General features: G+C 43.5%; 1 protein-coding gene across 3 annotated transcripts in view; it reads left to right on the forward strand.

Moving 5' to 3' along the window:
- LOC114877922 (myocardin-related transcription factor A) overlaps positions 1 to 22,889 on the forward strand; it is a 169,577-nt gene that overhangs the window by 6,662 nt on the left and 140,026 nt on the right. For 2 of the 3 annotated variants that reach the window (XM_029191089.2, XM_029191092.2), the window contains exon 1: positions 13,471 to 13,488. The exons of the other annotated variant lie outside the window; for it this stretch is intronic. In XM_029191089.2, the coding sequence (XP_029046922.2) occupies positions 13,486 to 13,488 (3 nt within the window). In that variant the 5' untranslated portion in view covers positions 13,471 to 13,485. Of the gene's footprint in view, positions 1 to 13,470; positions 13,489 to 22,889 lie in introns of those variants that run through there. 3 annotated transcript variants of the gene reach the window in all.

Genomic DNA, 22,889 nt, shown 5'->3' on the forward strand with positions numbered 1-22,889 from the left:
GGGTAACACTTTCGTCTGGGATCTATTGATGGCAGAGGCGGACTGGCTATGGGGAGCTCGGAAAATTCCCGGTGCATCGTTAAAAATTTGGGGTTTAATTAATTAAAATTAGGACCTGTCATAATTAAAATTAATCTGTCGGTAAATCTTTAAGTCCCAGACCGGCCGTAATTGATGGACTCTCATAAGTTAAGGTACCAAGCAGGTCAGTGCCTTGTACATAAGGGTAGTTTCAGTTAATTTTAATTGCTTCCCACGAGCAATTAGTTACAGCAACTTGATAACGAAACGGAAAAAATAAAGAACTCTGGTTGCCGAGTATCGTCTTTTAATAGGACTCTGGTCTCGAATAGGTTGGTGGTACCCCCGATGGTGATGACAGGTGAACATTTTCCAGACTTCATTTTCTCGCAACTTTGTTTCCACAATTCGCTCATAATCTATTATTGTTTTTAAAGAATCCGCATCATCGTTTCTGTAACAAGAGTGAAGATAAAATGGAATCAATTTTGCGGTTGGAAACGAGTCGCGCCTAGGTATTCTTAGAGCCAAATCTCGCGTCAAGGAAGCATAATCGTGAAACAGGAAAATGCATAGCGTATTAATAGATTTCTAACAAAAATAGAATCGTGATGCATCGCGCTCACGCTCGGTTGAAACGAATCGTAAAGCTTGCGCTCTTTTCTAGGATTTCATCGGTCCTTCAATTACAACCGCGGAAGCACGAAATTCTCTTGCTTTTTGTTTTGTTTGCGCTCCCGTAAGAACGAACGGCACGAACTGAAGATGTAACTTTGCTCGTTAATGGCGCGGGTGAAAAAAGAAAGACGGATACACGCGATGCTTTCTATTTTCGACGACGCGATTAGACTTATTTACGGCGCGGGAAGAGACACTATACGATGTCGTATGTTTCCGTTTCCGGAAAGCACGGGATTCTCTGCGGGAATTACATACCTAACCGTTTCGTACATTAACGCTTATTATAAAATTCGATATTTCAAAAACGATTAACGATTCTCTTCTTTATTTCGATGGATCGTATCCATAATTCAGCAACCCGTGTCACTTCGAACGAAAAAGAAAAGAGAAACATGAATTTTTCTGCCGAAGCTGGCTAAGAAAAATGGTTCGATCGTTTCGAAACAATCCGCCCATAAATTGATCCGCCTTCGATCAAGCAATCCGCTCGCGTAACAGCAAAGAGGATCGAGGAAAAGAGAGTCGTTGACGATGGAGACAGGTGGTGGCTCGGCTCGCGCCTTTATCGAACGAGATCGAAGATAATCTCGCCATCTTACCCTTTTTTTTTTATTTATTTATTTCCTTTTTTTCCTTTAACCCTCTCTACCTTTTGGCTGTGTCGCGCGCACAGTCTTCTCCTGTTGCTCTTGGCAGCGGTGCGCATGGTTTACGTGGTAACAGCTGTGCTCGCACGCACTTTGCTCGCGCAAAACATCGCTAATGGACCGACAACCTCAGCAAAGTCAGCTCCGCGTGTACGCGTAAATATAGTGAAGCGACCGTCTTTCTTTCGCTCTCTCTTCCGTTAGCTGGATAGCTGTTGTCATCGTTCGTGAAACTTATGACGGAGGAAAAGTTGATTCCGCAAAGTTTTTCGCGTTCTCTTATAAGTACACTGTCGGGCATAGGCTTTCCTGTGGGGAAACTGACAATATAGGGAGAAATATCTGACCTAACCAACCACTTGTTTACTCTCGAGCATCATAGATCTTCTTTCTTGAAATTTTCGTTTCGTTTAGGGAATTCGAGGATATTGGGACACGCAATCGGATAGGTGGGCACGAAAGCGTGTGTATACGGAACGCGAGATGCGTGGCGAAGCTAAACATTCCGTGGAGCGTTCACCCTGGCATTGCTATAAAAATAAACGGATCGCCACCGGTGTATATCAACCTTGTCTCCGAGGACTCCGTTTCATTTACGATACCACTGACCCGAACCTGGTGTCAATTCTCGCCCTCTGGCCTCTCGCTCCTTCCAGTAGATATTCATCGAATCTTCATCGAACGGGTCTAACAGAAAGTCGTTTTTGTTTTCTGGTACCTTGACCGCGATGTTTGATCGCCTAGCCAGGCTTCGAATCTCCTGGAAACGGATCTTACTGTCGCTCGTAAAAGTGATTTAAAAGTGCAGCCGAAACGATGCCGAATAGTGGATGATGTAAACGAAAGAGCTACTAGTTTAGAATAAAAAAAAACGTTTCCGAACAGACTGCGAAGGACGTAGCAACGTGTTGCGAGAAAAACATCGATGCTCGTATTTCAAGCATTTCATTGTTCTTGCTGAAACACGAAGAACGTAGTTTTTCCTGGGTCAGATATTTTCGGAATGTTTTCGTTTTCTCTTTTAACAAGATGAACATAGAAACGGATTTGGTAAGAGTTTCTTTTAGCACCGCCCTCCAATTGATTCAAAAATTACCACGCAAACTTCTCATCAGTTGTAACTTAGAAAATTTTTTTTCATTCTACAAAGAACTACAAAAATTTCAAAAAATAACCTAACCAAACACCCAACAAAATTTACTGGAAATTTTTGTCATTGATTATGGCGAGCGAGAGAACAAAAGACGTGAGATGATATTGGTTCGTTGCAATTGTGAAAGCAAATGAGATGGTGGCACTCACAAACACTGCAAGTGAACTGTTCACATAAATCACGACGGTGAACTGAGGTGATTGATTAGATGAATTTGAAATCTCGTTGTTGTTGTCTAGAAGAGTAAGATGGTGGTGATGAAAATGGTCGCAATTTTTCATGAACCAACATGGATTATCCACGTGACTCTATTATGCGTGAGAAGTTTGCCTAGAGATTTTAAAGTCAATTGAAAGGGGTGTGCTAAAAGGAACATCACCCAATGATTTGACCTTCGATTACACGAGGTCGGAGTATCTTCCGTGGAAAGAAGAGGTCGTAGCAAACAGGAAAGAATATGCAGCCGAGATGTGCCAAGTGAGTCAGTGAGTTGGGTGGTTCACGAAATTAGATCGTACGGATTATACGGCCGGCTGTTGCTTCGTTCGCGTTGTTGCATCGCTGTAACCAGCATTGATTCATCGGCACGTCGCGCGTTTGCAGATGTTGACGCTGTACAATGAACCGTGTTCGTTTCACTTTTCGAAGGGATTCTAATGCGTTCGAGTGCCTTTAAGATTTCTTCTGTTTCTAAATCGTAAAGGTGTCCCTGTATCTTAGAGATCCTTTTGGAATTCTTGTATTTTATCATCGTCATCGTAGAAGGTATTATTCTGGCAATGAATCCGGCTGGCTTAGGATGATCGTAATTCACGGGTGAAGGTAGGGGATCAAATAGCGTAACTCACGGTTAATAACACGGATTAGTGGACGCGGTTGAAACAAGGGAGGAACGGATGAAAAACGATGATCGGACAAGATATGATGACACCTGGCACAGAGTTGGCGTCGGGTCTAGGAAGCGAACCTCTTCAACCGTTGTAGCCCTTAATGAGCCCAACACCAGACTAGTCCAACCTCTTTAACTCTGTTTCTTCTGTCAACCGTTTCTGTCCGCTTCGCGGTCTTGTTGTCTTCTCCTTCCTCCTTCTGCTTTGCCTCTCCACCCTCGTCGTCGGACAGAACGTGACCTGGATGGTACCCAAACGAAATACCATCCTCGTCGCTTCCTTTTTTGCTGGCGCCATTTTGGAAAACCGTCCGCTCCAGTTCGTGCGTTTGTTCGGGTAAACAGCTTTGTGCCTGTCAACGGGAATTAATGAACGACTATGAAATCCGGCTGGATTCGTGCAGTTTCGCGGTTCGTTGCTTTCTGCTTGATTCGAAACGGCTTCTCTAGGAATTTCGATTCGGTGCGAAAGAATCTTCAACCCTGCGCTGATCGCGCGATTACTTTGCGGCGTAAAACCGAATATGCTTCGTGTAATAAATTCGGAATAAAATTCCTTTCGAGTTTTCATCGAGAGATCAGCGCGATTCCGAAGATCATTCGATCGAAATTCTTCATTTGTTTTTTCTTTCCGAGTCTTGAATCAATTTTCTTTGACATTGCCAAGTCCGGCCCACCCGGGACGCATAGTCGGTTTGAACAGGATCTAACGCGTATTCCCAGCGGGATAAATCGCGCCATTTATGCCCAAGGTTGCGGATAAATCCGTCTAAGTATTTCGCGAACTGTAAAACGTCGGCGCCGAAACAGTGTAGCTTCGCGAGCGCAGCAGCCAATTTCAATTTGCCCCCTCGTTCGTTTATGACGCGTCCCCGTTTATCGTGCAATCCTATCGACACCCGGCGGCCGTGCACAATGTTGCGACAGGAAACGGATAATGGAAAGGTTGTTGGCAAGATTCGGCGAAGTTAGACGCGTCTCACGGGATCTCGCGATGCCCGAGAGCTAATTTCGTGCTCGCGCTACAGCAGACATTTAACATTGGCATTGGAGTGTTTTCCTGGTTGAGCTATTACCGATCGTTCGACACGATTCGGGCCGTTTGCTCGTGCTGTTTTTCATACTCATCAGCGGATCAAGAGTCGTGGACACCGAGCCAGCCAGAGTCAACAAATTTCCATCGTTCATCGCTTGCTCGCAGCCTGTCCGATCTGTCGTTTCGTTCGATTACCTTCTTCCCACTAATTAAAGGGTTAACGACGTTTCTTATACACAGTGATTGCGTTGTATATACGTACGATAAAGACAGCGGTAAACAAAGCTTAACAATTTAAACGTCTTCGCTCAGCTGTTCGACCACCTACGAGCCTCAGTTTCGTTAGAGGACCCAGGAAAAACGGCAAATTGTTTTGGAGCCCGTAATTCGGTCGCGAGCTGGTGATTAATGCACGTTCGCTTATTCAATTTCACGCATAGACGGCGTATTATTAATCAGTCAGAGAATGTAAACTGTACGCTGTTTCGTATAGGTGTTCTCAGCGAAGAAGTTTCGTTTCGCTACTAAAATTACCAACCGCGACAGCTTAACGTACTGAATTTGTCAAAATCCCGGTTTCTAGTGTTGTGTGATCAGACAGAGTACAATTGCGTCAGGTGGGTGACATTTTTCCCTGACACTCTTATCGCTGAACTGATCCTTTTTATCTTAATTACGTTTCTGATTAATGAATGAAAATCTTTGTCCAACCGTGATATTGTATTATGCGGAGGGAACATCGCCATTCTCCCTATGGACTCCTACTTTGCCCGATACTGTACGAGTCTATTTTAATTCGTTCAGTCACTTGAAAAGGTGAAGTCATCATTTGTCATCGGTACACGTTCATTTAGCCTTTTCCGTAGGACGTTTAAAAACGTAACGAGCCAACTCGTCAATGAAGTTCTATAATTACGCATATTGAGAACATGCGAGCGGTCGCGTGAGGATATAGTTTGTGTTCTCCTCTCGTACGTTGGCAAGCATTCTAAATACCATTGGCCGAATCTATATCACCCGCTTCATAGCATAAAACAGGTATTCAACGATTCTTGTTGCCAAATGTGTTACGTCCCAAGTAGAATATGTCCGGTTATTGATGACTTCTCGAGAAGATCCAAAAAGGCGGACACATTTGCCCCTCTTCCATTCTCCCCTCGTGCTTTCTTTGTTGCTTCAATGTTTATTCGAACATAGAATTTGCAATATAATTTTTGCAAACGCTCCACTTCCTCGAATAGAATTAATTCGTCGTTTCAACCAACGCCGTACGATTTAGCCGGCTCTATAAACAGCCGTAACATTTACAGTTTCGACGGACGTCACGGAGATTCCAGTGATCGCGATGAAATCGTTTGCGACCGTTCGACATTTCACCCACGCGGCGTCATCTTCGCGATGTGCCAGAATGGGTCGTCGAAAATTCCGACTACATCGATAACTGTATCGGGAAAAGCAATAATGGCTCATTCGTCGATGAAACGATACTTCCTGGAAAGGTTCTAATTATTGCAGCGTTCGATCGCAATACCTTTAGTCAAATTTGAATAAAGTCCCATCGTGGGTGCGGATAGGTGACACGATGAGTTGGAACGAGTAGAGGGAGAGTTTCATTGATGTAGGAGTTTCTATAAATATCTCCTACAGTTTCAGCTTGTTCTCTTCTACCTTGTTTGCTTACTCGTAACGCTGCAAATTTGTACATAATATTTCATTGTATCCTTGAATTCTCAAAACTTTCAGCGTTATAGCTATAAATATTTCAATGATCCAATCAAAAATTTATTTTATCAGGGATAATGGAATTCTTTAGAGTTATTTTCAAACAACGATGCTTTTGGATACTTTAGACAAAATTAACGCGTGTTCCTCTGTTACACTTGAGAGTGTATCACCGTCGAAAATTAATCCACGTTTCTAGACGTCCTGCGATAATCGCACGGGCCACGAGCCCGAGATTTTCGCGCTCGAGGGCTCGGCTAGAGGCTGTCCTTGTATTACGGATATTTCCGTCCGAAGTATTAGACGGTATAAAGGCAGAACGCTTCCCCTCTGCCATTCCCGACATGGCCAGACGTTGGCAAACGCTATGCAAAGCGCTCCGGCGAACCTTTCTGCCCCTTTTTTGCCTTTAAACGCGGACCAGCACCGCCTCTTTTTCGTCACCCATCGTGTAGATTAGATTTGCACGATTCCCGTCAACCAGCTACATATTGCTTACCCACTCAGACAATTGTAAACATCTCGATGTCACCAAAGGGCCAACCTCCTTTTTAAGCATTTGCATAATTCTCCACCTTGAAGATAAATTAAAATACGATCCACTGTGATTACAGTCTACTCGGTTTGAAATTAAAGTCAAAGGAATCGTAAAAAATTCAACCGCCTTATCGTTTTCCTGTTTTCGATGACGTTTTCTCAGGCGGTACCAGCGATAAACAATCAATTGGCCGCAACCAAGTAGCTCGCCACAACGGGTTGCTCGTTGTTATCAAGGCCAGCGTAATTTACGGTACCATTTTCGGCTGCGGAGGAATTTTGTTACCGTTCGATATCAGGATCACGTTCGAACGTATCGTTAGTGGCCTATTGCGCGATTATACGACGGTCATTTAGCTGGATCTTACTGTGGAAGGTGCAAACTCGTGTCGACCCAGGCACACTCGAATTTAAACTGGTTCCAGGATATAGTTGAGACGTTAACGCGTTGACTGGCACGGTAGAAATAGTCCCGACTAGTAGGGCACGCGATAATCTGAACGATCAAACATTAGAATCTTGTAAATCAGGTTCGCGATCGCTAAAAGATCTTAATTGTTTGTGAATCCAAATATTTTAACTCTCTTTTGCATAACGAATTCGTGACATTAAAGCTCTATACAGTCGGCTTTTTATCGGACGTGCATTTACATGAAAGCAAGGTTAACGGATACAATGTTTTTCCATTGATTCCATAAGCAATTCCGAGTCAGAGAATGTCAAGAACCAGCGTAGAATGTTTGTTCTGCCTGGATATTCACCTGTCGATTTACGTTCACGTCTGCCGTTCAGCGAACCCATAACGCGAGCCAAGGCTTTCTTGGGTTCGTTTTATCGAAGGGAAGAAGAAAAATGAAAGAGAAAAGGTATCGGTATTTCTCGTATGTAAATGTTGTGTCTATAGAAAGAGGTGGCCTGTAATCGGTTGCACGCCCTCCAGACAAACGGCTTTTTGGTGGAAGGTGTAAACGACTTTACTGGCTACTTAAACTCGTTTCAGATCGATGTGCAAACGACTCTGGCAACGGTCGGTTAAGACATTATCCTGATGGTAACTTTGGTAAAAAATACGCCGTCGAACCTTCGTCGTTGTTGTTTGATTTTACCTCGAGGCCAATGTTTTCGACGCGATATTTTACGTCTAGATTCGTGAAAGCGAACCCGCAAGAACCTTCGTATTATCTTATTAACCCTACCTTCGGAGGTGTTTCAAATTTAACAGACTTTTTTAAAGAGATATTTTAACGATCATCCATAGACAGACTGATGGCTAAATATAAGTCGAACGAGGAAGCGAGATGTTCCGTGCCGGTTGAACGCGAGATAGATATTAAAACTAGAGAGCAGACACGAATGATGTATTACTACGAGGGTTGAAGTGCCAACCGACCTCATCCGCCCTCTTGTCGGCTGGCAGCACTCCACATTTTCTAGAATGACTCACGATAAGCGGGTCGAACATTCGGCCAGTCTGTCCCACTGTCTGTCGATGCTGCTCGTACATACGCAAAATTCGCGTGATAGAACTTCTACTTCTCTTCTATATTCGCCAAATAAAACGCTACCCTCCCTTGTGTAATTCGCGTCGTTTGGAAGCATCCAGGTTTGGCCGGGCAACTTGCGCCCTTCGGATGGTTCTACTTTCGGTTGTTTCTGGGCAACACTTTAGATCAGCTGACGTCAAAAGCCATTAAGAAGAGATTTCGCACCAAGTACCGTACGCATTTAACTCGGTCAATTTACTCGAGGGGTACTTTCACCCGGGCACATTTTGTCGCGATATGTTTGCGTCGCGTTTCTTTTTCCTCCACTCGATCCTGGCTTTTTTCCCCATGGAAAACAACGCGACGGAGTAGCCGTTAGCGTGAAATGTGTCGCACGAAGTGACAGAGGAATTTCACACCCACGCGAGCGAAACGCGTTTATTGGTAGTTGAAAGGAAGGACCGAGAGGGTTGGTGGTTCGAGCCGTTCCGAGCGGAGCAATAATTCTCGAGGAGGTCTTTCCTTCGGCCTAGCAAGACCAAGCTCCTCTCGTTAGCGTGCTTTACTGGGCACCGGTGATTACGCGAAATTACCGGCGAGGGAAAAGAAAAAAGAAAGGAATCGGCCGGTGATTAATAGAAGGGAAACGAAAGAAAGAAGGAGACTGCGAGTGTTGGCAAGGAATTATGGAAGGCAGGTGCCGCGAAAGAAATGGAAGAGTCCCAATTCGACGATTTCTTTATTCGCCGATCTACGAGGCTGCGAGAACTTATGGTTTCGAGAAAACATCCCCTGGAATCTGTGACGCTTAACGAACCTCACGCGTCCAGGGCGACGTTTTTATTATATGATCGATGCCTCGGACGGGAATTAGCGGTACCAAGTTTAACCGATACGAAAGCAGGGATTAGTGGTTATGGTTTTTAAGATGCATTTTTACTTTAGCCATTCTGTTTGCACTCGTTTCTGCTCGATGGAGGGAATGGAAAGAGGTCGTTCGATATAGCATCCCCTTGTATTTCATGGGGGATGCTTAAAGGATTTTCAAAAAGTCGTCTGACATATTATCTATTGATAACCAACGTTTTAAATAAATTTTATAAAATAAGAAAGCATCAAACACTCGAAGAAGTAATTGTATAAATTTCACGACCAAGTAACTCGTTAAGAGGGCGAGTTTCACGCGTTATTTCCCGCCTGTTCGCGGGTAACCCACCACGTGGTAGAGAAATCTTTGTGTCAGCGGGTCGACGTGCTTGGTCGTGGCGATATAAAAATATATAAAGTGCAGATGTAAAGATCGCGGTTAGCCAAACGCCCCCGCGATGCCAGTTGAAATGTTTGCCTGTGACTCAACCTCTTTCGTTCTTTTTTTTTTTTTTTCTTCCACCGTTTCCTTCTTCCCTGTGCCTTCATTTTCCTTTTTCATCGAAACGAACGTGCAACAGTAATTCCTCGGACCTTACGCGTGCACCCGCGATGATGAGATCACGTTTCAGGATCAGCTACGATTCGAATACCTCTTGCTACTCGACTCGACTTCCACTGAAATAGCAACGTCGAGGGTGATAGGAATTCCGGGAAAATCTATCCAAGATTTCTCCTGGAAAATTTGATAATACGGTGGCGTTGAGTTCTGAAAAAGGGGCAAGTTAATTTTTTGCAATTCAGATGATATCTCAGAGTTTCGTTGAACTCGACTTTCTTCGAGTTGTCGAGGGTCGATAGAAAAAGCTGGCAGACGAAGCTCTCGCTGCGTTGATTTCATAAAGCTGTCGTCGAGCGGCCGTATCCTCCATAACAGAAGACGCGGATCCCTGCTTTCTCGAGCCATCTTTCCCTCTTCCTTCTCCGTCGGAAGAGCAAATATTGAATTAAGGAAAGCGCGAGAGGAAAGCAGTGCTTGCACGTTCGACGACGCCTTCGCCGCGTGCTTCTTCCTTCTTTTCCTTTTTCATCGAGCCTACCCTCGTGGTTAACGAATCGCGATCGCCTGGTTTGTTTCTTTAATCCAGCCGAATTCGCGACGAGATTCGACGAATCAACTTGTGCTTCTCGTTTTAGAGTTTTTATCTGAGGAGTAGGAATTAGATTTCGTGGAAATTGGACAGGGTTTTAGAATCGTTGAATTGTTACTTTGTGAATCATTGAATTGTTGCCTTTGGCTTAAGAAAACTATTCTGTGGGAGATTCTTTCAATTTTTGCACTTGAAAAAGATGGTATGTTAAATCAAGGTAATTTGAAATGAAATTTGAGGAAAAATAAATAAATTAAAATAGAAGAAGATAAGAAAATAAAGAAATAAATGGTAGGGTAGTTCATTTAAGACCGTTCAACGTTAGAATGATGTTGGTTAAATACACGAATTTATCCCGTTCTTCTTATCAGAAATCTGAGAAAGATAACGAGTTTAGAAACGTACAGAGACGTGTAAAAGGTGTCAAGAGGATTAAAGGTACGCGGGCAAAAGCAACGAGGAGACGGTTGGTAAGCATGTGCTTGCTCCAACTTCCCCTTTCTCTTCTTTCTCGATCCGCCTCTGGCAAGCCCGTTAGGCTAACTTGGGAGTTCTATTTGCGTCTTGACTTCTTACGTCTTACCCTTCGTCTACCCCCTCGCGTCCGCTCGTTTCCCTCTTCAGTAACGGCCGGTCAGCAACGCGGTCAGACCTAATCCGAATTACCGATGCTACCCGGTGGCTAGCTTGGATGGATTCCCGAACTTTCTGCCTCTCTGTTTTCCGGTTCGAGCCGCGATAACTAATGATACCGTGGCACAGTACGACCAACCTTTACGGTAGACGAAGAAAATGATCCTTCCACTGTCGTTGGATCAATCGTGTCTGATAATTAGGTATATTTCGGGCGATAAATTAACTCGATTTGCTATTTCAAGTTATCGATGTCATTTTAGTAATATTCGAGATTTATCATCCATAATTGTTTAGGTTCTTTGTAAGATACGATAGCGTGGAAAGTCTAATAGAGACTTCAACGAAAGGTACATTTGCGTGTAACGTAGACTTCCTTCGAGTAACGGGGAAACGTAGTGGGCGGAGCCTGAAATGTCGACGCGAGCCGAACGATGCCGAAGTCAGAGCCGAGCGCCGAGAGGCTCCGCCCTCTACCTTTCTCCTGAACTAAGAAAAGTTGAAGTTGCACGCAACTGTACACTGAAATTATCAGAAAGTATCGCTAACAAACTTACTTTTCATAATTTATCCGAAGATTTATAATGAAAGCACCTCAGGGACGATTGAAATCTTCGTATATACCAAGAAATGCAATCTAATAATAATCGATAAACAATCTGAAGCGAAGCGCTGGATTGAGACGCAGCAAAGATTGCTAATGAAAACGCTGGTAACGAGTGGGCTGATTTTATCTGGAAAACACTTATCGAGAATGTTTCTTGCCGTCTAATAGTAGCGATTATCAGTAGCGTTGCATGCCAGCACGGATAACTGCGAGGAGAGTTGGCGAACAGCTCGGTAATGATCTCCGTAACGGCAAACACGTTCTTCGCGAGAATTTGACGTTCGATTACGATGACTGGCCTTGACGTATCGTGATCGAACAACGTAATTCAAAAAGAACCTTGAAAAACAAGTGAGATAGTGTTGAAGTTTGATTAACTTGCAAGTGATCCACCGTGGAGTATCTGAACGAAGTCGAGCTTGACTCTTCGAGCTGGTAATTAATTAAAACACATCCGTTAAGTTTCATTGAAGAAGAACTACTTATCGATGGTCTAGTAGAATTTGTTAAATTTCACAGTCACGTGAACCGGTGGCCCTCGGATAATTGCGAAACGACCGATCCGAAAGTAGCCTAGCTAGCAGGGGTATAACTTATGTGAAGCAAAGCGAAATGAGAATAGATTCGTCATGCAGCGAGTCCAAACGACCGCGAAACACGGTTGCTGGCTACCGTTGCTGCTTGCCTTCTGTTTCCGCGAAATCGTTGCGCTTCGTGCATATTGCTCGTGAATCAGTGGTTCTTCGCCATCCACCAAACTTCTTTCCATTATTACATCAATTTTTCCCTTAATTTAATTTAATCAGTAACCAGTTTAAAAATGATGGTTATAACATATTTACGTCGTCAGTTTATCTTTTATTTGTCTTATCTTCGATTATATCAGCTCCTATCTCGGGTAGATATATTGTCTATCCGAACTCTTGAAATCATTAGCGAACCCATTTAACTTATCGATTAATTTATGTATATGGCGGTTGAATTTTGATTAAACTCCATCGGTAGTGTATGAATTAGCGAGGAAAGGACGAAGAACCACTGGTCGTAGATCCATTTCTCGGAGAGGATATGCACCTACGCGTCTCGTACGTGCGTGGCCGCCGTTGGCGCGGTGCGTTACGCAATTGCTCGTCCATGGGTGGATTAAAAATTGCGTCCGACCTGACCGTTCGTCGTCGACGTGGTACACCGGTTGCATGCGTAAAAGCGCAGCCTCGCTCGCGTACGATTATTTACGCTTTATGACGATAACGAGGCTTCGGTTAACGAGGTTCCGTATCGCGCCATCGAACGCGCCTCAACGTTGGAAAATTTCGTCGTAATTTACGCAACGCGTTCCGGTTCCAACATTATGCAAAGGATTCTGGTATCTCGGGACCCTGAAGCAACGATTTCTGTGCTCTCCAACGATTCTGCCGCAGTTCCAGCGAATATATTTTCTGCATTATGAGGCTCGATCAAATTCTGAAAGAAACTTCTTGTATAATATGTAGGAAAACATGGGGGACACGAATGTTGATGTGCTCGGTAGAAGTTTGCAAAATTTTTAGGTAATTAGGTAAATCGGAGTAGACAATTATCAATTTTCTTAGGTATTAGATTTTTAGTTTCTTCAAGTAGTAACGTTGCAAATTGATTGAAAGGGAATTGTATAGGAGGTTTGTTTGCAATTTTCGAGGTTCAGCTGTGAACGCAAGGCCAGTAAAGACGCCAGCGTTAAACGTTTTTACAAGCGTTAAACGGAATAACAAGCCGATTTCCGTCAGTCGGCTTCGTTCTTGAGGACATTGGCAGCCGTCGCGTTATTATTTTAACGTGAATGTTCTGGCGATTCTCGGCAAGATAAATAACAATGCTTATGCAACACGGACGCGTATAATACACCTGCCCCGAAATTCCGTGACCGTACGTTTTATGCGCTCGTTCTCGCGCGAGAATCAACTTCCATACGATCCGTGACGATGTCGAACCGTCTCATTAAACCGTCTTTCTCTTTTTTCTGTTTCAGGTAAGCGAGCTTCTCTGTGCTTTCTGGCGCTATATCAATCATCTCAACCATGGTAAATCAGTCAATTATTTCTTGCGATAACGTTTCAGGCTATAAAGTATAGAATTTTTTTTATTTTATCACAGTAAAAGGTATTATGTTTCAAACTGAAGATTTTTAGCTAAGAAACTCGGCAACTTTTCCTATCAATCTTATTTTTCAAATAATGAGAATGTATTGGCAATTTCTTGGCCGCTTTTATCAAACTTTTCGATTAACTTTCTCAGTCAGTCTGTTTAATGGGTAAAGTTTAAGTAGATCGACGCGAAGTTTCTCGGATAGTTCACGGTAGAGGCGAGCCGACGACACCGATGTTCGCGATGTAAGCGAATTAGAGAAAGGTGAATCCTTGGATGCGGTTAGCATGCCGGGTGAGGTAGAAAACCGCAAAGCAACCGAGGGAGGAATTTCTTGAAAATTGAAGCGATCCTACCGAAGGTCCTTGAGCCTGGAATAGAGAAAAACCGCGACGACCCTATAATCGTTAAGCTAGGAATGTTAATCCTGTAATACTTCGCCTGATAGAATATTACAGAAACATCGTTGCTACGCTTCGTCGTATTCTGTCTCTTATCATTTTTATTGGAGAAAAATTGGAAAAATTGAAGATTATGATATTACCAAAAATTTACTTGATACTAGTCCTGACCTTAAAAGTAACGATTGTTTACAGATCCATCAATCTTAGTTGTCGACGGACACTTTAACAACCCCGGTGGAACATGCCAACTCGACCCATAATCTTGTAAACAATCATCTCGCCTCGCAACACGTCAATAAAATCGATTCGTCTCGTTGTTAACATTCAATTTTCGTCGAATCTTCCACGAAGAACGTGTCGAGTTGGCGTGTCGATCTGTACCGGAACTAAAGAGAGCGTGACGGAAATTTCAATGGCTCCGAACGGGCCACGTTCTTTAAACGTGTACGGGACGCGCTCGTAAATAATCGAAAAGCGACAGCTCTTCATTTTCTTTCTCTCATATCTCAAAAGATTTCACGTCCCTTTGGGCATCCATTGTCTTTGAAATATTCCTGCTTTTGCATTGTTTCGAGAAGTTTCATCAGAGATTGGGAAGTGTAGAAAAGTTATTTACTGGTAAACAGTTAATTTCAGGAGACGACTTCTATTTTCGTGGTTGTTACGAGGACGAAGGCTCGCTGACAAGCACTCGAGAACGCCTTTTCGTTCGAAACTAGCCACGTGGGCGGAAGAACTTCCGTGTCTCCGAGAAAGACCGGTGTGATTGACATGTTCATTCTTTGCTCGTCGCTTTCTGATGCACGCGATTCGACCCAATTCTTCCCGATGTCAACAACGCCTCTCCTAACTTTATTTTCGATCATCGCTATTTTCGTTTGTGGAAAAATTGAGGATTTATTTTAAGGTCGATGCAACTCCGATATATCAGAAGTTTGATACAGTAGCGGTGTTGCGGCTATCCGAAGTTTCCAGTTCGAAATTCCAGCTTGAAATTTAATTAATTGAGATTAAACGACGATTTCAAGTTGAGAACCTATTCTATTCGCATTTCCGTCAGCCGTTATGCAACCAATCCCCAAACGGGATTTGCACTACCAAACATCCGTGGCATGTCCGTGGTACATTCCTAACACCCGGTATGGCGTCCAGCTTTTAGGCCCGCGCTTCGCCAAAATTCGGAGCGGAATACTCTCCGCGCGACTGTCCCAATTGTCCATCTAAAATTGTGTCCTTCTTCTATAATTAAATCTCTCGACCGACTGGTCGGGAAGAAAAAAGAAATCTACGCTTAATTACCGGGGGAGAAGTTTTTGAATGATCGCAACCACAATGACTATCCAAATCTTGATATTAATTGTAAGCGATCAATGGTTCATTTTTTTTGAAAACTATACGGAGATGAAGTTAGGTATAGAAATGTGACAGATCTTTTTTAACATCAAGTTAATACGTCTAAAGTGTCCCTGGACGCGTACGTTTAATCATACACGCCCGGTTGTTGGCAGAACCGAGCTTATTAAGCTCTGGCCACGCCTGAACGTTACGGATCAAACTGTCGGGAACACGGTTTAATAAGGATGGTATTAATACACAGCCTATTTTCTGGCGCGAAATATCATTCTGATGCCTCATCCGCGGCCTTTTGCGATGACGACTGTATCACGAGGTCGCTGGTCAATCTTCACGATGAAATCCAATCTATAATTCATTTTATTCCGAATATAACTACAGATTACGCTTTGCAAGAACTGTCCAAATTGTCGAACATCGAAGCTCGAAATGATAACAGGATCTCGACTTTAAGCTTTACTTGTTCACGCCCGCATCGTAATCGACTATCTCCAAAATAAAAGAAATAAATAAAAAATGCTTCGATCTTGAAACGAACAGAGCAAAGAGTTGCAGTTCGGTGAAAGAAAGAAAAACAAGGGAGGGCCGTTTAATCCTCGAAGAAAGGAAGGGAGAACGGTGTATTACGAGGCTTGCTTGAAATAATGAGCAACGAGGAGTCAGCGGATTTTCGAGAGAGCTCAATCAACCGGCATAATGCAGCTACATGCACGCCATTAGCTCGCCGCTGGAATATTAATTACTCGTTCCGAGGATCGCGTCCTTATCTCGTCCCTTCCTCTGCCATTATCTCTGTTCCGTTACGCGAGATTGACATAATTATTAAAAGGATACGACGGGGTTGATCCGTTGATTGAAATTTGCCTGATTTTCTCTCGATTAATTAAATATATACAATAACCGTAGGCAGATCGATATCGTTCGCGCGGACGATTAATTTTCGTTACTTTCATCGAGACAAAATTTCGGGAGATTCGTTTACGATTCTGTTCCACTTGTTCGTCCCTCGCGGAGACAAAACAAGACGGCCGATGGTGTATCGTCGCGATAATTATAACGAGAGGACGTTTATTTTGGTTATTTACTTTGGACGTACACGATCTGCTTGTCGTTGCCTCCCACGATTCTGTTTAGAACCGCTAAGCTATTGTTCGGATTAGATTCGTGACAAACAGGCCAACTGCACTAATCGTGTTTTAGCAACCGTGTCCTCGTGTTTATTTCGTGACGTTTTGAAGGAATTAGCTGCTGTTCGAATTACCTACGATATTTGCTCTTCGAATATTCCGACAATCTCGTATATACAGGATGTTCAAAATAAAATGTGGGTGAAGTTTCTTTTAGCACCCCCCCTTCAATTGACTTCAAAATCCTCAGGCAAACTTCTCATGCATAATAGAGTCACGTGGCGCGGAAATTCTTGGTTCATGAAAAATTGCGGCCATTTTCATCACAACCATCTTACTCTTCTAGACATCAACAACGAGATTTTAAATTCATCTAATCAATCACATCAGTTCACCAGCGTGATTTATGTGGACAGTTCAGTTACGGAGTTTGTGAGTACATTTTTTCGGCCGCCATCTCATTTGCTTTCTCAATCGCAACTCTACGAACCAATATCATCTCCGCGTCTCTTGTTCTCTCGCTCGCCATAATCAATGGCAAAAATATCCAGTGAATCCTGTTAGGTTATTATTTTGCACATTGTTGCTCCCGTAATAAAATTCATTCGGTAGAATCCTTCCAAAATAATTTATTTCTCAAAAAAAAAAATTCCACGCCTCCACATTGGTAATTTTTGAGTCAATTGGAGGGGGATGCTAAAAGGAACTCTTACCTAAAACGTATCATTCTGATTAAAAAACATCCTATATTGTTGCCGTCAAAGGTAACAAGTATCGCGCGCCACGATTCCACGCCTCGATGATTACGCAGATGCTATAATGTGTCGAAGAATCGAGCGAAGGAAGCGGCTTCGACAGCTCGGAAATATCCTCGCCTTCATTGATCCCTCGGCCGTCGTGCAGGACTAGCGTGGATAAATAAATGCGAAGGAGTTTCGTGTGAGCCGGTGTTGCACGCGGTTTGCTTTCGATCGATTCGCACGGGGCAGGATCGGTCAAAGGCACGGAGAACCGGCAAGGGTTTACATCGCGGTTCGGCCAGAAAGGCCGTTCGAACGAAAGAGAGACAGAGTTTGCCTCGGATACAACAATGCCCTTAATGAACCCCGCCCGGCTTATTACCGGTGTATCTCACGGCTACGATGCTCGTCTCTTTCTTATTCATTGTTCGATCCTCGCGTGGATCTTAAACTTCTTCACCGACGAAACTTTGCGCACGGTGATTCAGCCGCGATCATAATAATCGCTAACGAGCTGCCTCGGACCCTTGGCGTCGTCACCGCATTCGTCGACCGGTCCAAATGATACTAACAAATTGAATAAAAAGAGAAATTGAATTTATCGATGGTACCACGAAGGAGATTGCTCGCAAATCTGGCGAGGATAATTGGAAAATTAACGAAACGATAAACGTTTTTCACGAGATTTCCATCAGTTTCCTCGCCAGCACGCTCGATTACGCGCCGAAACGAAATCGTTCTGCTCGACGAATTGCGTCAGCACGTTGGGCGATGACTTTCGCGATTCCGCTGCGCTTTTAGAATTGCGACACCACAAATTGCTTTATAATTGTTAGAAAGCCGAGATTTATCGGCAAGACTGCTCGCGAGCGTGAGACTCGACCGGATGCTTGAACGGGCGTGACGTCGGGCATGTTTAGAAGCGTATTCGAATCCGGCGGTGAGTGAAAACCAGCGGAATGAGTGCGGTCGCGATTTGTTTTGCAAATTTCTCAGCGGACATTAACGAGTTCCAATGGAACGATGTCAAGTTTTATGCGCGATATTTGTATCGAATACGAAGCGGTTTGTGGCCGATCTTTTTTTATTTAACGAATCGCGTTACGAAAGCGCGTTTCGAAAACCCGTTCCGCGGCTGATATATAAGTTAATGCTTAATTAAGAGATTTTACCATTGCGCATGAATTACCAGTTGGATCGGACAGGCTGAGAATAAATTCTTTAATTATGATTTAATTATTGCTCGAACCGTTGGCGAGTCGCTAATTCAACTTTGGATGTTTTACGAGGTGCTTATTGTCTGTTCCAACGCTACAATCATGGCTAATTAATTTTCACCTCGATAGCTGTTTTTATTTTTATTTCCTTTTTTTAACGGGCATCGCCTTTAGGGGCCCGAAGACGAAGCGAATTAATCAGACTTTAGTCAGCCGGAGATGAGCGTTTTATTTCGTTATCGGACGAGGAACGATTCGTGTTCGAGGCCTAGTGCCAAGAAAGCAAGATCACCAGGGCCTACCACCTTAGTTATTTCGCTTATGCGAGCGTGCTTCTCTCGTTTGCCCGACAGAATTCCGGCTCCGGCTTCGCCGACAGACGCGAGACCGTGTCTGTCGGCCCCTTCGCCTCCCCCTCGCGATCGATCAGCATTTTAACGGCTGAATTATTGAAATAAATCCCCCGCGCCGTATATCGCGCCTATTTGTAGCAGGAAGTCCGATCAGCTGGCTCCGAATATTCCTCTCGAACCGCGATACCAATCGCGTGTTTTTATTCTCGCGAACCTGCCTCGAATAAACAGGGAGACCGATCGAGAATTCTCTACACGTATCGACTCGTTTCGTATATTCAAACCTTTCTCTTTTTTATTTCAATCGGAAGGCTCGCTAAAATTCTTCACGATTCTTGGGACAAAATGCAAAAGAATTAGGTACATTTGCGCGTATGGACAAGGTAGAAAATTCAATTTAATATTGTCGGGTACAAATGTTTCCTTCTTCGAAATTATCTGCCAGGTTTCTATAATTTTGCGAATCGTATCGCCCACGAGACAGCAATGACTTGTACACTTATTGTTATTTTCAATGTTCAACTTCTAAGTCCATCGCTACCAGAAATCCCAAGATCTTTATGGACTCCATACGTAGAGTTTCCTTGTAATTTCAACCATTTTTCAATGTATCAGTTGAGGGTGTAAGAGTAGGTACTTGAAAATGTGGGTCGGAAATAGTTTGCAAATTCGGGCGAGGCCCCGAATTCAGCAACTTTCGAATTCCGTCGAAATGTCTGAGAATAACACTGTCGATGCGTTCATTCTCACGAATAATCTTTAATTCTTCTACTTTTTACAATGGTACACAGTGTTTTTGGTGTTTCATTGTGCGCGATAGAGGCACTTACCGAAGGGGAAAAGGAAAAGTCCCGGTATTTTCCTGTTTCCTTGTTACAAATGGGGTACTTAATTTGGAGCGCATTCTTCGAGCCTTTTCTCATCATTTTATTATACCGTTTAACAAAAGTCACAGACCTGTGTGTCGTTGCTTACACTTTGTTAATTCACGCGGGAATCGCTCGTTTTCCCAATGTGTAATATCCTAACTTTCTAAGTAGCTTAGGGAACAATGGAGGCTATCGAAACGAAAGCGTGATCACGTTGAGGATATTAAAAAGGAGGAAGCAAAATTACTTAAAAACAGGTGAAATTTATTGTTGAGCTTGTAAGTCGATTGTGCGATTTCAAAATGTACAAATTTAAGATGTTGGCACCTGCGGCACATTAATTTGAAGCTTTAAGTTTAACGAAAATGACTGCATAAACCTATCATGATTATTCTAAATACAAAATCACAGCGAACAATAGAGTTTAAATGATTTCGAAACGACTGACAAGATTTAACGACAGAAGACTACCGTGAAGTCGAGAAATAATTTTCTGATCACGCGACAGTCACGGAGAAAAGAAATTCGCGAGGGCAGATTTTAATCAGCTAAAATTTCTTATTCGTTACGGTAAGTCGGTTCGAGGCGAACAAGTGATAAGCTTTCTGGTACAATAATGAAGATATATCATTTTTCGTTATGATGTAACGCTTCAGCTGTTCCATTGAGGCGCACGAAATTGCGTATATTTATTAATACATTACCATTCGGTCGGGATTGCTCAATGAGTTCTGCGTACCAGATGTTACCGGTACGAAAGTGCGAACTCGTCATTTATCATATCGGCTGGAAACGATTAATTTTTATTCATTTCAAAGTTGCACAGCGAAACGTACAGCCGAACGATTAAAATTCTTGGTGTCATGACGACGAATATGTTGCACGAATTGAAATTTCCTGCGTGTTGTTCGTACGGTTATATCGAAGATGATCGTGAAGGGAATGCGAATCGTTGGATCACGTTGCCGCGATTTGTATCTGGACATCTGGACTGGCGCTATCTTCGTAGAGAGAATACGTTGCAAGGGATCGAGTTTATGATTCACGATGGTTATAAATCAGTAGGCAAGATCTTTGGTTGATCAGTGGCCGCGGATAACGCGTTCTCGCGCCGCCCTGGTGGATGCGATTTCACGCGTGAGATCGGTACACCTCACGCGGAATCCCGCGCGGAATGCGGCTGTTCCTTTTTGTCGACTGCCTCGCCCAGAAACGGGCCCAGATCTATTTCGCGACAAATGCCGATTCGTAACGCGCGATAACCCTTTTTTGATTTCGCGGCAGCTCTGATGGAATACCTGGCCCCGAGCTACGCGAGAAACGAGCTTGCGCGCAAAAAGGCTTCGATCCTTCGAGTCGTCGACTGGTTTACACTTTTCAATTTATGCGCCTGTGTGTGTAGGATTTGTTTGCAAATTGTTGCAATTTGGTAACATTAAATTCAATGTTCGATGGCTGTAGTTCCCTGAAGTCCTCTTTATGCGCCAACCGAAACTAATTCCTTCTAAAGGCACCCTTCACGTACAGAGTAGAATACACAGAATCATTCGTAAGTTCAGTAATTGCGCTACGAATTATGCAGAGTTGCAACTGAATAACGTGCACTGAAGGGGCCATGGGAAACGACCTCAAAGCTAATACCGTTTCCACCGGTTGCTTCGACCTCCTGTCTCTCCGACACCGTCACGTGCAGCCCCGCTGTTACGGCATTACGCCCACGCAATGCACTCGACTATGCACGTGCTGATCGAACTGTTATGCCGTACCGAGGAAGACAGGTTGAGAAATAATTACGACTAATTACTTTTAGATAAACGAAGATAGGTTTGTCGTAATCAGTGGAGATTAGGGAAAATGTAGTTCCTTCAAAATTCTCTTTAAATTAGTTTATCTTAACGAAACAAATTGCTCTGAAATAAATGACCGCGTATTCTCGTAATATCCAGTTCGATTTCGGAAAATAAATTCGCCGGACCAATGTGTCGTACAATGTTGAAATAAAATATAAGAGCCGGGTAGGCGATTTGCGTAATTTAACAGTCGAATTTCTGATCAGCACTGAACGCGTTTCACCATGGGCGCCAGTCAAAGAAATTGGCCGGGGTCTTCGATTAATTTCACTCGATGCAATCGTTGCAGCTTTCCGTCGATACGTTTCACAGGGTTTTACAAGGATCGTAACTTTTACCCGATACCCCCGTGAGTCACGCGATTCGAAGTAGAGACTGCTCGAAAATGGGTTGCAATAAGGTTCTGCTGTACTCCGCTCTCTTGCAAAAGCTTCATTTTGTAAGAAAAAAAACTTATATCACATTGCACGACATTCGTCATATATTACATTATATTACACTGTTCATTAAGGCATCAGAGGATTCATTTTTTAATAATATCTGAATCCTTAAATACGATTATTACCGCGTAACTGGGTGTGCCGATATTATTTTGATTCACTGCGCATGTCGTTCGCATGCCACTGAAATGCACATAAAATTACGTAATTGGTAATCATTACGTCGGCGTTTATAAATTCAGGCATTCGTTAAATTATACAGGGCCGCGTTAAGGTTGCCCGCCGTAAGCGTATAAACTTGCCAATCACTTTAATTAGATGTCACGCGCACGTAAAACGCCCGACCGCGTAATTACAGCCTCTTCTTCGGTCGATTCTTATCGGCGCTTGTCGCATTTTTCATGACCACTTGCCGTGTCTCTTCTTCGTCCCGAAATTTCTCGCTCTACCCTTTCGTTGTTACCCTAATCACGGTACAGATATTGTACCGTGTCCCTCGCTGTAAAATACATCATAAATTTACATCACGCGTGTAACCGGAACGATAAAAATATTTAGAAGTAGCCCGTTCGCAAACTGTTGGTAATCCTTGTTAACGTGTTAATTACACGGTGTAAAAGCGTAACAAAGGATCCGAGCGAATCCTTTCGTTCCAGACAACCCGCTAGCTTGCATGACACAGCTGGAACAAAAGGGTTGACGTACGCATACGTGCCACGAATCGTGTTTACTTTGTACACTCTTTGTCCGTATCGCAGTGTCCCGTGTATCGATCCCTCGAAGTCGATCCGTTCCGTGGAATCGATTGTTCGCGGCTTTTCTTGCCGTTACGGGGAAAGATCAGGATCAGCCAGGTATCCGTGGCACGGCTTTTTTCCTTGGCTTTCCAATTGCTCGGGATCGTTCGAGGAAATTGCAGAGCGCCCAGGAAATGGGTCAAAGCTGACCAATGGACTGAACTTTGCGGCTGTGCGATTCGCAGTG

This window comes from Osmia bicornis, chromosome 5 (assembly GCF_907164935.1).
Source record: "Osmia bicornis bicornis chromosome 5, iOsmBic2.1, whole genome shotgun sequence".
Taxonomy (NCBI): domain Eukaryota; kingdom Metazoa; phylum Arthropoda; class Insecta; order Hymenoptera; family Megachilidae; genus Osmia; species Osmia bicornis.